Below are 14,135 nucleotides of genomic sequence, written 5' to 3'. Positions count from 1 at the left end.
ATCTACCTCGCACCTTGTACCTTTTACATACATGTTGCATTGATATATTGTACGGATTTATAAAATAACATATAAAAAAACATATACAAACGTTATTTTCTTACTATTATATTTATGATAGTGTTTTCAGTAGATACTTAATAAGGGACATAATCATTCAGCAGGACCTGTATTCTGTAAATGGATTCAAATAATGTATGCTGGTCCAAAAACCTCCATTTTAGGAAATGGTTACTTTCTAATGGCAGAAGAATCAAAAATGGCTCCCCACTGAATTCAGTATAGCTAATTTCAGCAATAGAACACTATTAAGGTGGTAAAACCAAAGAATAAAAATGTCCTTATATAATAATGATAATGTATTATATTTGTCAGAAATAGAATTATCATGATCTACATCTAACAAAACCACCATCCTCTTCCATCTGACTTGCTCTGTTTTTGTGTCTCTTCTCATCTACCAACTGTCAGTTTGCAGAACATGGTTCCTATCCTGGATGGCCCGATGGAGGCTGGAGCTCCAGTTAGCTCCCAGCAGCAGCTGCAGGAGCAGGAGAAGCGCATTGAGATCTCCTGTGCCCTGGCTGCTGAGGCTTCTCGTCGCAGTCGCCTTCTCTCTGGTGAGGACTCTTCACACGGCTGCCATAGACACCACTGCCACATCACTTACCCCTTTCCCACAAACCACTCATCATGATCACACAGCCCAGTGCTTACTCCCAACACTACCTCATGCACATTTCTACACCCAAGTCACCTCTGAAAACTAATGCTGGTTTTCATGTGTTGTTAATGATCCAAATTTTGTCAAGGTAATCAGCCAGGATATTTTTATGAGCAAAAAACTTTTAAAATCCATTTTTAGAAAATTTATAACTGTGTGGTCACTGTGCTTTTAAATTGATTTACTGCTGAATATTACTTTTTAGGCAGTTGCTTTCACCTTTTTACTATACCTCATTATTGACTACATTTTCTATGCCAGCAGCCATCTTCTGGTTGATGACTGGTATGCCAAGTCATGATGCCAGAAAACTATGAAACAAGGGAGCACATATGCTCCGGAGAAGAAGCCAAGTTAGCGTTACGCAGTAAAAGGACGTATGAGTGTTTTGTAGATGAAGAGAGCGAGAGAAGGAAAAAGGAGCTCAGTGTATCATAGGAGTCTCCCAGCAGACTAAATCTATGTTGGCCTAACTAGAGGCTGGTCCAAGGCAAGCCTTAGCCAGCCCTAACTATAAGCTTTATCAAAGAAGACAGTCTTAAGCCTGCTTTTAAAAGTGGAGACGGTGTCTGCCTCTGGGACTGAAACTGGAAGATGGTTCCATAAAAGAGGAACGTGGTAGCTGAAGGCTTTGGCTCCAGTCCTACTTTTGGAGACTATAGGGTTTTCAGAGCTCAGTGCTCTTGAGGGTTGATAGGGAACAAGCTGTGGTAGATATAACGGGGCCTGACCATTCAGAGATTTGTAAGTAAGGAGAAGGATTGTAAATTTAATTCTGGATTTTACAGGGAGCCAGTACAAAGAAGCTAAAACAGGAGGAATATGATCTCTTTTCTTGGTTCACTGTTAGTACAGGTTCGGCAGGACTCTGGACCAGTTGGAGGGTCTTTAGAGACTTGCTAGGACAACCCGATAATAGGGAGTAAAAATAATCCAGCCTAGAAGTAACAAGTGCATGCACTAATTTTTTCGGCATCTGCTTGAGACAGGATATGCCTAATTTTTGTAATATTAATGACAGCTACTTCAAAGGACTGTGATCTTGAAGTCATGATGTCATCAGGCATCACACTTTAATGCATGACGCCATTTACCATTAAACAACTGTATACATTCAGAGAAGCAGTTTGTTTTTTGCTGTTTTTGCTTTGACTTTGTTTTCTTTGCATATATCCTTGTGTTTTGTAGATCCATATTGCTGTGTAAGTTTATATTAGATACATTTAGAAAAAGATAAAGAGAAGCGGATGTGATCAGGACAACTATAAAAGATCAGACTTGTGGATCCCTTTTCAAGACCTCAGCACTGGTGAGGCTGAGAGCTACACAAAAATTCATGGTCCCCAAAGAATGAATCCTTGTGTACGTATTTGGTGATTGACATTCCACAAGTTTTTACTTATCCAGTGAAATATTTCCACATCCACATTCACAGTTCCCAGGGGATGAATTCTCATAGCTGTGGTGATCCCCTGAATTTTCAACAAGGATCATTGTCAGATCTGACATTCAATTTTCCCAATATTTTGCCTTATGACAAAAAAAACCTAGTAACTATTTGCAGTTTTCACACACTGTCACACTAAACTGAGATAGTATACAGTGTGTGCTAAACATGAACTAAAATTACAGCTTCATTTTTAGCCCAGAGCTCCTAATCCTTTTTAGCAGGTTCAAACATATCTATGCTTCTCATCCTTAAGCTCTTTTTACCTGGCACTCTGTGCCTCAGGTCAATTAAGCATTCAGTGGTGCTGAGGGCTCAAAGGGAGTCACACATGCAAAGCTGAGCCGAAGCTAAACATGCATTTGAAGGATACATGATGATCCAGAGACACCAGAACTGACTTTTTTATTTACCCTGAAAATCCAGAGACATCTGTATTTTCACAGTCACACATCTGAATGCACAGGTGGCCCTAGTTTTTCACCAACTTACCTCCCCGTACGTCTCCCTTTGATTGGTTCACTTCTTGCCTTTCTTTCCATTTTTCCTGTGTTCACTCCTCCAACCTCCCTCCATCTCATTCCAGTCCAGTGTGCCCACAGTCCCCCCTCCTCCCCGACCAGCCTGGCCCCTCCCCCTTCCTCTGCTGACTTCCCCAACTCCGCCCACATCATGAAGGCGTGAGTCATACAAGGTGAGTGTACGTTCACCACACCACCTCCACCAGTCCCCTTCTCCCATCCTGTATAGACCCTGTGTGTGTTCCACCCTCAGGACTGCTTTTGCAGGATTCCCCTGGTCTTTGAGGGTTTACAGTATGTTACACTGTGCTTGACCAAAACAGGTTTCCAATAGAAATGCTCATGTTTATGCATTTAATCTGCTAAAAAACTTTTTTTGGTCCAAGTGCTTCATATCACTCTCAAATATGCAACATAATTAAATGGATATAGATTTCATTGGACAAATGCTAATTTCTGGCAGCAAAATTTCATAAGAAAAAAACACCTGCTTAGTTAGAAAAATATATCGCACAAAATCTTGACGGGTTATGAACAAAAAAAATGAGCGTAAGTCTATCTGTGTATCCTTTTTACTGAGCTTGAAGGTTTATCCTCAAAATTCTCAACACAAGGTCCAACTTTTTTGTTTCTGAACATTTTCAACATCTCACATCACAAGGCCAAGTGATGTCGACGAGCTTCAGATAACAAGTAAGTTGGACCTTGTGTTGAGAATTCTTTGTCACTTTCATTTACTATAGCTTGGAGTGTTACTATAGCTTGAGTGTTGTGTTACTCAGGCCAGTGGAAGAGACTTATTGTCTTCCCTATATTAAACCATAATGTCCTGCTGAAGTAGTGTTTGGTGATACATTTTTACTAAATGGCTTCCAAAATAATAATTTCATTTCCCCATGTAAACTAAATATCACTTAGTACCCAGTGACACAGATAATCTAAAAGTATTTTTGTATTTCACTTACACCATCTGTCTTGTTTCTTTTTGTCTGTAGCTCAAGCCCTGGCTGCTGTCAAGTTTGATGGAGCATCCTTTTGAGGATTCACTGGACAAATTGAACAATGAAGATGATCCTGGACAAGTGAATTTAATTTTGTGTTTAGAACCTAAACTGAACTCCAACTAAAGCACGTAAAATTGCCAAAAGAATTTCCTACGAGGCAAGAGAAAATCTAAAACCCTAATGGAAGCTATTAAGACTTTTAAGCTTACCCCCAGATTTCCATATCATCCAACCTGCCACATTCTGCTACTATTTGTGCACTATGTCACAAAATAAGGCTCCAGATCTTTTACCAGCTTTAGATGTTTGTTTTTTTTTTACAATCCCAAATACAAATAAATTGGGACACTGTGTATAACATAAATAAAACTTATTGCAATGCTTTCCAAATATTTAATGTTCAAACCGATAAACATTATTGTTTTTTGTAAATGTATACTCATTCTGAAATTATGGCTTGCAACACATTCCAAAAAAGTTGGGTCAAGAGCATATGCTGTATACCACTGTGTGACACCCCTGTTTTAACAAATGCCAGAGTATTATTTTTAGGTTGCCAGCCAGGACACCTTTTTTGATCATATTCACTAACCTTCCAAGCCCCCAGAATATTTTGTTCTTAGAATATATAAGGAATGAATATGTCAAAAATAAAGAACAGATCTCTTTTTAAACACTTTCATTCATACAAAAAACTATTAAGGCTTCTTGAATTTGTGCATTTTCATTAAAAAAAAAGGTAAAAAAGGTAAAACTTTTGTCTAAGAGAGTCAATTTCAAGTAAAAAATCAGTTTCATATTTCCATTTTTTTTTCTCTCACTTTATGTCAGCGTCAATTGTATAAAAATATAATAATCATAAAAATAATGATGAAAATAATATTCTGATTGAGATGTAGTGGAACATAGGGCAGCACGGTGGCATCGTGGTTAGCACTGTTGCTTCACAGCAAGAGGGTCCCTGGTTTGAACCCGGGTTGGAACGGGGTTTGGTCAGTCAGTGGGGCCCTTCTGTGCAGAGTTTGCATGTTCTCCCTGTGTCTGCGTAGGTTCTCTCTGGGGTCTCTGGCTTCCTCCCACATTACAAATACATGCAGGTCAGGTTGATTGGTGACTCCAAATTGCCCTTAGGTGTGACTGTGAGCATGAAAGGTTGTCTGTCTACATGTGTCAGGCTGTGATAGTCTGGCGACCTATCCAGGGTGTACCCCGCCATCCACCCAATGACAGCTAGGATTGGCTCCAGCCCTCCCACAACCCTTGCGAGGAGAAGCGGTTACGGAAAATAATGAATGAATGAATGCAGTGGAATATATTCCAAAATGTTAGGGGCACACAAACCTTAACTACTTAACATATTTAGGCTTCCAGGTCTATTGTTGGGAGTTTTGGGAGTTAGCAGGAATCTTATAACCAGATATCAATTCATTCTTTCAACATAACCAGGCTACAAACTCACAAGTGAACTTCTCATCTTCTCTCGTCCTGCCTGTCACCTTGTTACACACATACCTACTGTATGGAGTAGAGAGAGGGGGGGAGAGACACTGGGCTGATGGTGGGAGAGCTGTTGACTGTGAGCAATGAGCATAAGAATAAATGACTATATTTCTCTCTTTATCCCCAGTGACCTGAATAAGTTGTTAAATTTGTTATTGAGAGTGTCTGAGAAGTTACTAAATATACCAAGAAAGTTGTCACATTGGTAGCCCTCTCCTCCAATTTTCCTGGCTTATCCTCTTCTTCACTTTTTTTTAGTCATGGCAGTGCTGTTCTATTACACAATGTCTGTAACAGCACGCCTGTCGTATAACAGTGAAAACACAAATTGCCAGAAAATCTCATCAATGGCAGAAAGTGTTCTTGAAACCAGTAATAGAACAAAAGTAAGTGTTTGGACACTGAGGACACTAATTGTTGAAGTTGAAGTTTGGAAAGTGATATTTTTCTCCATTTTTCTTGACTTATGCCTTCATTAGCTCAACAGCTGGAATAAATAGGGATATCTCTGAAAAAGACATGGTGTGGATGGCAACATATGTAAACCTTGTTCTTAAATTGTTGTACTATTTGCCTATGCAGTTTTTCATAAAGTGGTTTATCTTGACTGAGCCTTTCAAGAATGCCCCTTTCTTACCCAGTCCTAATATGTTGATCTGTTATCAATTAATCTGTTTATCTGTGGAATGTTCCAGACGTTTTTTGAGCATTACACAGCTTTCTCTGTCTTTTGTTGCCCCGTCCCAACTTTTTTGGAAAATGTTGCAGGCATCAATTTCAGAATGATTGTATATTTACTTTGTGTTGTAATCAATTTAATGTAGGTCACAAAGGATCTACAAATCATTGCATTCTGGTTTTATTTAGGGTTGATGCAGTGCAGCACTTTTTTTGGAATTGAGGTTGTATATAATTTAGCTCAGGACATATTCTACAAAGTAGAGATTACCGATGAACTACTGTATGTTGATGATGAGATATTTTACACTCATAATGATAAAATGTCAGTTAATCAAGGCCAACAATGAAGATGACCAAGGAAAAGAACAGCAAAAAAAAAATCAATAGAAAGAGGCGATGTAAATGCTCTGGAGGCTGACCAGTAGAAAAAAAGTCTCACTGAAACCTAGAGAGAACTATGAACAAGCTTCTGGACTCTGAAAGCCTGACGAATTCTCATTATCATCTAATCTCCATATCAGCCTAGGAGAACCAATACAGACTGAGGGTATTTGCCCACACCGACATATTATGAAACTTTGACAACTGACCAAAAAAAGAGTGAAACCTCTCATCCTTTGTAAAAAGCGGAGGAGTCTCCTTGTGAATTCACTGTGATGCCTGTCTCACCAAGGCCTCCATCCCCTACACTAAAACTACCATCCTATCAACCCTGTCTGCTATCACAAACACTCATATGCAACCATTAGAATTTATTACATGGATATGATTGGGTCAAAGGTAATGGTACCTGGACTATACTTTGCTTCAATACATTTCTCTGTACAGCCACACTACACAAGAGAAGAGCAACAAGTTTTTTACATGGCAGAGCTTAAGATATACAGATTTACAAAACCATGACCCATCTTACAAAACTGCAAAGCTTAAGATGACCCGGAGTCATCATATTCAGAGTATGGCATATGTAAAATACATCATTGACTGTGTAACCCTGGTATGAGGGAGTAACCTTTGCTCTAGTACTCTTAGGATTGTAGAAGTCCCTGATACACTCTAAAATGTATGGCTTGATACATACAAACTATGATAGAACATATTACATGGGTGTATGTGGTCCAGTATACATGCTTATAATCAGTGGTGGAATGTAATTAAGTACATTTACTAAAGTGCTGTACTTAAATACAAATTTGAGGTACCTGTATTTTACTTGAGTATTTTCTTTTCATGCCAGGTTTAATATGTCTACTCCATTACATTTCTGAGGAAAATAATGTACTTTTTACTTCACCACATTTATCTGACAGCTTACATAACTAGTTACTTTACAAATTAAGATTTTTACATAAAAAGCATGACAAAATTTTACAAAATATAATGTTTTGTTATAAATGAAACTATCCAACAGTCAACACAAGTAGAGCTGAAACAATTAGTCCATCATTTAATGAGACAAAATGACAGAATATTAAACAGCCAATAACTATTATAAACATTTTTGGCGTTGTGTATTTTATTTTTGTCATTTTTAACTTGAAACAGAATGTTTTTTCAGTGTGGTATTAGTACCTTACCTAAATGAACGATCTAAATACTTTGTCCACCACTGCTTATAATACATGTATGGTCATACATTTTGGATTGCCGTCTGTACAGATGGTGGCAGACATGTACACTTGACAAAATGTATGCCGCACAGACTTCACACAGAAAATAGAACTTAGGCTGTACTCTTATCTTGAAAGTAGCACCTCATAGGCTCTGCCCGCTGTTTATGCTACAGTGCATCTGGTCAGTGTCAGTATATTTTAGGGTCAACATTCAATTTAGTGTAACTTTTGCCATGCAACACTGAAGATAATCACTGCGGAGTGTACAGCTAAGACTTGCTTAGTTTCACTGCACTGGAAAGTCCTTGCTCTGTGTCATGTTGACTTTGCTCTGGTATGAAAGCCAGTCAGATTGTAAAGATAAAATCTTTAACTTACTACAGACAGTAAGTGATGTGCTTTCCTCCCATCTTGTGGGTCAAACATAAAAGAGCATAACTCTCGTCATTAAATGCTGAAACTTGTCATGCCCCCTCAGCATCTTATATTGAGGCAAAAGGTATTCTTAAGCGTCTTCATTCATGCAGAGCTGTCTCCCGGTTGAAACAGATCGAATCATGTGGTTAATGTTGTCAAACAGTCACAGTTAGGTTTAGGTAACAAGATTATTTGTGTAAAGCTTCTTTAAAACAACACTGACTTTTTGTTCTACAGGGGACAGAAACAGCAGTGTCCTGGGTAAAAGTCTATGTTTGTGTGTCCCATCCACCACCGCTCCTGCCCACCATATGCAGTGTTTCACGCTCTGTGCACTACATCCATAGCTCTCAGCATCAAATATTGCCGTGGATGAGTTTACATTGGAGTGAGCTAAAAGAGTAAAGACGCCAAAGAGTGCCTTTAGTGTCAGTATCACAAGCCCAAGGGGCATAACAAAGTGTATATGACAACCTGGAAATGAGAACAGGCTAGCACAACACCAGCAGTGAATTATATACACAAGTATATCTTGTCTATTTAAACTTTTACAAAAACTAATTCAAAGATACAGCAGGCTGTGACAGTCTAAATATAAAGAAGCATTTATCTGAGGCAACAACAAAAACTATCAGGGGAAACAGAACTTCCTTAAAGACAAGGGTGAATAAGAGTCCAGAAGTCTTTTCCTGCCAGTCAGTGCTATACATCTCTAACATGTACTCATGGCAACTACAGTATGGTTAAAGTGTGGTTAGGTTTTGGCAAAGACTTTTTCTAACTTTGTCATTCTTTAGATAAAGATAGTGGTCATCTGGTTGTTAGACGAGGGAAGCATTAACAAAGAATACTAGTAGAAAATGGGAAGAGTACAAGGGACTTGTGTGTTTAAGGCAGACTCCTAAAGCCATTCTCCAACCTGACCACCACACTGTCACTGTACATTGTTCTATATAAGATTCACAGTTTAGATACTTAACTTTGGCATTGAGCCAAAATGTCTAATCCAGAGCAGATGCATATCAAAGTCATTCATCCTGCACCCTGCAGGGCCATGATCACCTCGTCCAACCACTGTGGGAAATTTCTGCATTTCATTAAAGACCTTTGCATTTAGAATCAAATTCACAAGACTTCATCACAATGTCCAATAAATCCCCCAGTGACTGTTTACAACTATATAGGTAAAGTATGTTGGATTTGCATTTAGAAATTTTACAGTGTATGTGGAAAGTGAAAATAGAAGTGACCTTAGAAGAGTATCTGCTAGAAAAGCACTTGTCTGTGTAAAGAGGAGTTAGATAATGATGCAGTCATTTAAGATGAACTAGATACCGCAAAACATTGTCATCTAACGTACCCGAACAACTTTAGACCAAGTTATTCAGTGCCATAAGTCTGAAACATTTGTCTGTGTTTTGTATGTTGTCATGAAAGGACATATAAATGACAAGACTTACAAAGGAGTTTGAATCTGGAGGAAATGCAATGATTTATGGTATGATAATGATTTTATTATGAATATACCAAATGCAGGAATTAAGCAAATATTTTAAAATAACTGAAAGAAACATAAAATCTCAACTCATTATTATGTTATGTAATAATACTGTACTTACTTTTGTATTAAAAATGTTTTATTAAAGTTATTTTTTTAGGTATAGTATACATTTTATTTAAAAAACAACAACACTGGTTTACCAAAGTATTTACTCCATTATTGCATTTTCAAGCGACAATTTTATTTCATATGATCATTCTGTATTTTTTCCTTTTTTTTCTCTTTTAACTATACAGATTAAGTATGTCGCTGGGCGGGGATTTCTGCTAGTATTTAGGACAATCTGACAGGATCTGTTAATGTCTGTCAGACAGATGTGTCCAAAACATTTTCAGAAAATTTCTCACTTCAGCAAAAGAGAACAACTTTCTTATTTTGGCAATGCCCCTTCATTGCAACTTCCTCCAGATTGGAACACTCTGACCAGACACACATACACACACAAACACACATTAACTCACAGCTCTCCTTTGTTACGTGAATCTTTATGTTTTTTTGCCATTACACACTTCAATGTTCAAGTGACCTGCCTTTGTACAATTTTATTGTATATCCAAACTCAGAGTCAGAGTAAAAAAATGGCACAGAAAATTAAGAAAATTAACTTTTACACTGAAAGTAGTTAACAGCAAAAACAAAACAAGGGTTCAAGAGAATTCTTTATTTTTTCTTATTTGATTTTTTACAAAGGTAATTTGTTCAAAATAGGCATTTCATATTTTTTTTAAATACATGGATATTCAATGACAAGTTGACAATTTAAATATTCACACTCAAATACGTTGTGACTTTTTCACAAAAAACCTTTTTTTTTTTTGCTGGACCGTTTGACATGACAGAAAATAGATATTTTTGGATTAATTGGAATCTGATGTGTTAAGAAATGAGAGCCAAAAGGTGGTGATAAATATTTGATACTAGATGTAGCATTTGTGGAAAAATAAAGAATATATACATTATATACATTGGTCAATGTATGTACTATTCTGGAATTCAGTTACAGAATATGCTATTATCAAATGTTACAACTGATTTTTTTTTTCTTTTTTTTCAGAGGGTCGGGTGGGGGTGGGGGTTGGTTGGGTTAAAGACAAACTGCTTCAACTATGCAAATAATTTAAAAAAAGATAAATAATATGCTTGCTTTCAAAAAAACTTGCAATAAAGTGAATGTATACAAATAATGTCTTTCTCTAGATGCTTCTGAATTCATCACAGTATTTTATATGATAAAACATGTCTTGCTTCCTGGAAATTATCTATTTACTGCTCTAATTTTAATCCACTTGTTGATGATGAAGTTCACTGCCAAAAAGACTACTGAGGTTAATTGTGCAGCCCGTCTTTACCAGTAGGCTCCTTGATGATATTCTGCAGTCTTTGTTATATAAAACTGTATGTCTGAATGAATAAAGTTAAAAAACAAAGATAGACTGGATTCTTTCAAATCAAAGCTTAGGCACAGAAATGGACAGTCAGTTATTTATTGAAGACACTTTGTATAACCATAATCTACAATTTACGCATTGTAACATAAAATCAAGATGTATACAACATATTCAAAACTAGCTTTCCTATTATCTTCAGCACTACTTAAAGGAAATCTACTTGAAAATATGCTAAGTTCAGTTAATGTCCATGTCCATTTTTTTCTGTTTCATGGCGAAACATGGGCCTGATCCCAAGTCCCTTAAATTGCATCCAAGTTTCCCTCACTTGCATCTTTTCCTTTATTCTATGTCCCGCCCACCAGGGATGCATGGAGAGATGCAAGGAAACCATGAGAGGAGAGAGGACACAAGCAGATATGTTTGAAGAGACATGAGAAGTAATGTCCTCTGAAGCATCATTTGAAGTGATCTGATAATGGTGGCAGCTACTCAGGGCTGCTGCTGGTCGTTTGGGTTTGCTAAGCACAATGTGATACTCACACAGAACAGAAGAAAAGTCACAAAACTTTACAAACTGCATATATGTTCCACTACAGCAGAGCAATAAAACAAGCATTTTGCTGCTCTGCAGAGGAACAACATCATTATTGAGGTCATTATAAAATAATATGACAGCTTTTGAAAGAGTTCTACATTGATGACAGCAAGACCACTTATGTCTCTGTCACATTGGTGGCCGTAGGGATGTTTTAATGATCTTAGGTTTTAAAAAAATGTCAGTCTGTAGAGGCAACAGACTGTAAAGGCCCGAATAACTATAATAATATTAACCTAAAATGAAGATCGGGCTGCAGCTGCTGTGTTCACTGTACCAGCAGCAGCTTTGTGTCTGAGAGGGACTCAAGAGGGACTCAAGCGAGTAAATGCACTACTCATGATTATGACTGACGATGATCATATTGGACTGTTTTGGTGCACCCTCCGGCACTGGTGCCATATGCACAGCGCATAATGCACATGTCCATGGTGGTTGCACTGCAGCTGATCACAGTTGAATCAGCTGTCAGTCGGTTTTAACAGCCGGAGAGACTTTTGCTGGAGTTGGAGTTCAGCCTGTCAGTAATAGAGCAGCAGAGTTTTCTCTGTTTAACAAACACATGACATGACAACAACAACCTGCACTCAGTATTTATGTAATACAGACTTTAAAAAACCTATTCAAAAAGGCAAGGAGACCCATATATTGCTCTTCTTGAGTAAAGAAATGCACATCCGATGTGGGCCATTTGTGGCAATGATACTGCTCTGCTGGCCTTCTTCTGGACCGGACAAAATGGATGTGAGCATGAAGTGGCCATAATATGAAGTACCACAAGAGGCCCATATATCACCAATGAAATGTGGCCCATTTTTGGCAGAAAAGCGACACTCTTGGCAACGTTTATTCTGGATGTCAGCCTGAAATGGCTATTTGGTAAATAGCAAATATAGCCCAAATAATATAAAAAAGATGTGGGCCACCTTTGGCAAAGATATGGCACAGTAAGCACCGGGTAATCTGGGTGTGAGCCTCATGTGGCCCATATATGACATGGCAAATATGGCCCAAATGCTTTACAACATATTTGGACCACTTTTGGAAAATGTACAGCACAGCCAGCGCTGGCTAATCAGACAGTAAGCCTAATGTGGCCCATAATTGAAAAAGTAATTATGGCCCAAATATTGTTGTACAGTATTGGACCACTGTAGGCAAAGATGTGGTACAATTGCTACTGGGTAACCTGAATGTGAGCCTGAAGTGGCCCATATATGGGCAAGCAAATGTCACCCGATTACATTAAAACATATCTGGGCCACCTTTGGCAAAGATACAGCACATAAAACACTGGATAATCTGGGTGTGAGCCTAAAGTGGCCCACATATGACATAGCAAATATGGCCCAAATGATTTACAAATTTGGATCACTTTTAGCAAATGCACAGCACAGCCAGCACTGGCTAATCAGACAGTGAGCCTAATGTGGCCCACAATTGAAAAAGTGATTATGGCCCAAGTATTGGGCCACTTTAGGCAAAGCTGCTGTACAGTTGGTACTGGCTAACTTGAATGTGAGCCTGAAGTGGCCCATATATGGAGAAACAAATGTGGCCTGGTTACCTTAAAGCATATCTGGGCCAGTTTTGTTAATAATGTGGCACAGTAAGCACCAGCTAATCTGGGTGTGAGCCTAAAGTGGTCCATATATGACAGCTCTCAGGAAAAAGCTGTTCCTCAGCTGATTTGGACCCTGAGCCTGCCAGAGATGAGGGTGGTGAACAGGTGGTGACTGGGGTGTGAGGGGTCTCTCAGATCTGTAGAGATGGCTGGAGGAGATGTCCCTCAAGTTTGGTCATGGGCAGCCAATCTAGCTGTCACTAAAAACCGTGTACAAAAACACCCTGGATGTGTGGTCTGCCTGGGGAAAGGGTTTATTTTTGGTTTGTAGGGAGGAACAAGACAAGCATGGACTGTCTGTGGCCAAGAAGTTAGAGAATCAGGCTTGTAACCAGGTTCCGCCGGTCCGAATCCCAGGACTGACAAGTAAAGGGCTGAGGTGCCCTTGAGCAAGGAAGGCAACACAGGGGTGTATAACTACAAAAATTTGTGATCCCAGGTCAGAAACCATCAGCCATGAGGTCGATATTTTGTATTCGGCTGAGACCAGGCCCTTTGCCCCTTTAAATTCAGAAGCCCCTGTGACCCACATTTCCTTTCAAGTCACAGATCACTATCCTACAAATGTCCCTATGTTGTAACAATTAAAAAGATGTTTCAATCATTGCTGTCTATTCTAAAACATGTAAATTGCCTTTCCAGCCGCCATTGGTTGAATAGGACTACTTTTCCTCTTACTTGGCATGCACAGGCACACACATACTGTTAGGATGCTTTTTTAACTTTGCTCATTCTATCCTTCATAGTAGGCTAGTAGTCTGTGTCTTTCACTGCGCACAACATGTGGCCACAAATAGCTTTGACCATACCAGGAAAGGTATATTTTTAGGAATGTTGCTGTTGGAGACTTTATGTCTCAAGCTAAAATGTCATGTCATACTATGATGGAAAAACAACAAGTTTAACTCTTGCTCCTCCTATATAAGTCGACTGAAGTGTCATGTACCATTCATTCATTCTCTGCATGTGAATGTATCCAGAGCGCTCTGTGTTTAAGTATATTTCTGTTATTGGTGTATATTAATTTGTTTTTGTATTTAAAATGTTCTCTCCTTAA

General features: G+C 38.4%; 1 protein-coding gene across 13 annotated transcripts in view; it reads left to right on the top strand.

The window, feature by feature from the left end:
- Positions 1-10,652, top strand: part of plekha6 (pleckstrin homology domain containing A6) — a 151,695-nt gene extending 141,043 nt beyond the window's left edge. For 12 of the 13 annotated variants that reach the window (XM_088082478.1, XM_088082460.1, XM_088082473.1 and 9 more), the window contains 3 exons: positions 472-620; positions 2,758-2,865; positions 3,688-10,652. In XM_088082478.1, coding sequence (XP_087938604.1) covers positions 472-620; positions 2,758-2,855 — 247 coding nt within the window. In that variant the 3' untranslated portion in view covers positions 2,856-2,865; positions 3,688-10,652. The remainder of the gene's footprint in view (positions 1-471; positions 621-2,757; positions 2,866-3,687) is intronic. The other variant, XM_088082468.1, reaches the window with a different exon arrangement.
- Positions 10,653-14,135: the final 3,483 nt, after the last annotated feature.

The sequence above is a fragment of the Plectropomus leopardus genome, chromosome 2 (assembly GCF_026936395.1).
Source record: "Plectropomus leopardus strain MGB_pleo_1.0 chromosome 2, ASM2693639v1, whole genome shotgun sequence".
Taxonomy (NCBI): domain Eukaryota; kingdom Metazoa; phylum Chordata; class Actinopteri; order Perciformes; family Serranidae; genus Plectropomus; species Plectropomus leopardus.
Note: the sequence above shows the minus strand (reverse complement) of the source record. Positions and strands in the feature narration are given on the sequence as shown.